Source organism: Martes martes, assembly GCF_963455335.1.
Source record: "Martes martes genome assembly, chromosome: 10".
NCBI lineage: Eukaryota > Metazoa > Chordata > Mammalia > Carnivora > Mustelidae > Martes > Martes martes.
In genome coordinates, this window is record NC_137898.1 from 96,929,453 (window position 1) to 96,933,001 (window position 3,549).

At 42.8% G+C, this 3,549-nt stretch overlaps 1 protein-coding gene across 1 annotated transcript; it reads right to left on the reverse strand.

Moving 5' to 3' along the window:
* Positions 1 to 669: 669 nt before the first annotated feature.
* Positions 670 to 1,608, reverse strand: LOC308350346 (olfactory receptor 10D3; the record flags this gene model as incomplete). The annotated part of the gene is made up of 1 exon (XM_080815527.1): positions 670 to 1,608. The coding sequence occupies one exon, from the start codon at positions 1,606 to 1,608 to the stop codon at positions 670 to 672; it is 939 nt and encodes a 312-aa protein (XP_080671653.1).
* Between the last annotated feature and the right edge of the window lie 1,941 nt (positions 1,609 to 3,549).

A 3,549-nucleotide genomic window follows, 5' to 3' on the forward strand; every position in this document is an offset into this window, starting at 1 on the left:
GATAAGTTCTAAGTTATTCCCCTTTTACACAGTTGGGGAGGCAGAGAAAACATTTTGCCTCTGACATTTAGTCTGTTCATATTGAAAGGGAGAAGATCTTATCATGTTCTCAGTTAGTTATTTAAAATCCCTTTCTTAGGGTGCCTGGGTGGCTCAGTGGGTTAAGCCTCTGCCTTCAGTTCAGGTCATGATCTCAGGGTCCTGGGATTAATCCTTGCATCAGGCTCTCTGCTCAGTGGGGAGCCTGCTTCCTCCTCTCTCTCTCTCTGCCTGCCTCTCTGCCTACTTGTGATCTCTCTCTCTGTCAAATAAATAAATAAAATCTTTAAAATCCCTTTCTTCTGTTTATTCCTCTCCTCTTAAGTTTGGTCTAGTATACAATTTAGAGGGACATGAGCTGGGAAAGGCAGACAAAATCCTTCAGGGGCAAAGGCCATCTTCCTTCCTGGTAGCGGCAGGAGGTTCTCCACACAAGAAAGGTAAAACAACAGCAACCCAGACTGACTTAGACAAAGCAAAAAAACAAAGTAGACAAAACGATGAAGTATGTGGTAAAGTGAACTGTGCCCCTCAGCGTGTGCTGAAAAGTCCCATGTGAGGATTCCAGAAGGATATTTCACATGGAGGCCAGAAAAAATTCCATGCCCTCAACCCACCCATCCACTCTTACTAACTCTCAGGAACGTGGTTTGTCCTGTGCAGAATTATTTTCAGGGCTGTTTTAACTTCCTTATTCCTCAAGGTATAGATTAAAGGGTTCAGCATCGGTCCTACCAGATTCATCAGAATTTGAACCACAGTTCCCAGCATGGGGTTAGGCGTGGGCTGCAGGTAGACAGTGATGATGGGCCCATAGGCACAAAGGATGGCAATGAGGTGAGCACTGCAAGTGGAGAAGGCCCGGCGGCGGCCCTCGGTTGAACGAATATGCAGGATGGAGATGGTGATGCGAGTGTAGGATAAAAGGATTAGGAGAAAGCAGAGGAGAGATACCAGGCCAACGTTGGTGAAGCTCACCCTCTGGGCTAAGGATGTATCAGCACAGGCCAATGGCAAAAGTGCTGGAATATCACAAAAGAAGTGATTCACTTCATTGGGACCACAGTATGGCAAAGTGAAGGTGAGCGAAGTCAAGATACTAGAATGGATACAACCTAACAGCCATGTGCCCACAGCCAAGGCCCCGCAGATTCTAGGGCTCATGAGGACTGTGTAGCGCAGAGGGTAACAGATGGCAGTGAAGCGGTCATAGGCCATCACTGTATACAAGAAGCACTCAATGCTGCCAAGAAAATGGAAGAAGAAGAGCTGGGAGACACAGTTCTCATAGGAAATGAGTGGGCTCAGTCCCATGAGGTACAGCAGCATTTTAGGACACGTCACAGAAGAGAAACTCATGTCGAACACAGACAAGTTCCCCAGGAAAAAATACATGGGCGTGTGCAGGTGGGTGGAAGAAAGAATAGCCATGAGGATGGACATATTTCCCAGCAGGGTGCAGGCATAGAAGGGCAAGAACAAGACAAAAAGCACAGTCTCCAGCCCCTTTGTGTGTGGAATCCCCAACAGGATGAATTCAGTCACCACCGAGCCGTTCTTCTTCTCCATGACAGACAGTCCTAGGAGGGGAAAAGGAAGCAGAGGACATGGAAGGATGCTCTGGCTTGATGTCAGTGAACCTACTGGGAAGATGAAATGTGTACTTGGAATAATAGCATTTTGGCTCAAAGTTGAGGAAAAATTGCTGATGACCCATATCACAGGGCATTTTAACTGGAATATAATTGCCACAGAAAACTTAATGGTTACTGTGCCAAATATTTTTGTTAGACCGATTCTAGATGCAAACATCCCTTACTTTAAAAATACATTAAAAAAAAAAAGGCATCTTAGAGCAAAGATTTTCAAAGGGAAGGACAGGGCCCACACAAACGTGAGGTCCTTCAGAGAGGAAGGATATCAAATGCCTCAGAATCAACCAGGGGCTTTTCCATATGTCAAGATATGAACTACAACTCAAGAATCACTACATTTGTGGACCACTACTGCTAACATTATATTTTGTCACTTTGATTTTTCAGAAAGCCATAAGGGTTGGACAGTCAGTGCTTTACATTGAAAACTGCTAATGCAACATGATTTCAGTTCAGTTAGCCCTCACAGTTAAGTTTTTGAGATAAATGTGTAGAAAAGATAACATCCGAGCATTAAAAAGTCTAGGCAACTCTCCTAGATTTAGATTGCTAGAAATGGCAGAGCTAGGGATCTCATTTTTTTCTCCTGACATCATCAGGCTTTCCGATGTATGCATCTGTGATGGACTGTGACATTACTAGCCTTGTCACGCTTTGCCTCGGTGTTATTCATGTTTTTCTTGGTGATGTCACCAGGCTCTGAAAATGTTCCTGCTCCTCCTTAGTAAGCAGTGGGAAACCAACCTGTCCCCCCGAACACCCATACCACCACATACCACTAAGATATGAAGTCTAGGGGAATAAATACTTCTTGATGTGCACTGCTATATCCTCAGTGCAGAAAACAGTGTCCAGCACCGAGTAGGTTCTTAATAAATGCTTGATGAATGAAGTAGTGAAATGACTCACTCGATGACTGGCAGAACTGGATAACATTCAGTATTTTGTATTGTGTAAGGACTTGTATGTTACTGTCAGATATTTGTCTCTATACACAACCTTATAAAGAAGTATGATCATACACTTGTTCCTGTTTGGCCCTATTTTTTTGAATATTTAGAATTTTTCTGTTTACCTTCATGGCATTTGTACTCAAGAAGAAGTTCTGAATTGTACTCTAAAAGGTGACCAGACCCAAGATAAGAGCTACACATAATCCGTACTGCTCCCCACAAAGTCCTGGATATTTATCAAGAGGAGTCACACATTACAGAAAGAATTGGACCAAAGGTGTCCCGGTGAAGGCTGATTTGGAATATCCAGTATTTTAATTATTTTGAATCAAGTCCAAATCCCTGGTTATACAGGACAAAAATAAGAAAATAGAGTTTTTGAGTTGGTTGGCCAACATGATGAGTTGAAAGACAAACCAAACAAATAATGACCTACTCTTGTGGTTAGTCACCGTGGACTCTGAGACCATTTATAAACCAAGGACTCCCAAGTTCTCCTCTCCATGACACATATGAGAAACAAACAAGAAGCCACAAAGAAAGAGATGAAGATGGCACTTATGTGACTTACAAGGAAGAAGTTTGATCCTTTCACCATTTGTCTCTCTAGGATCTTCTGCCCAAATTTGCCTTTGATATCACATGGTAAACCAGGGTCAGGGATCTCCTCCCATGATCTGGAAAGCTCTTTCTTGGTGAAATAAACTCAAGTTAAATGACATAAAGCTGAATGTACCTCTGTCTTCTGCAAAGATTTCTTTCAAGACACAAATAGCTATTCTTTCTCTTTATGTGGAAATTTAAATGCCCTTGGAGGCCTTTGGGATCCCATTCCTGAGTGAATTCTGATTCAAGGGGATTGTTGAACAAAGGAAGTAATTAGAAGTAAGTAAATGATCCAG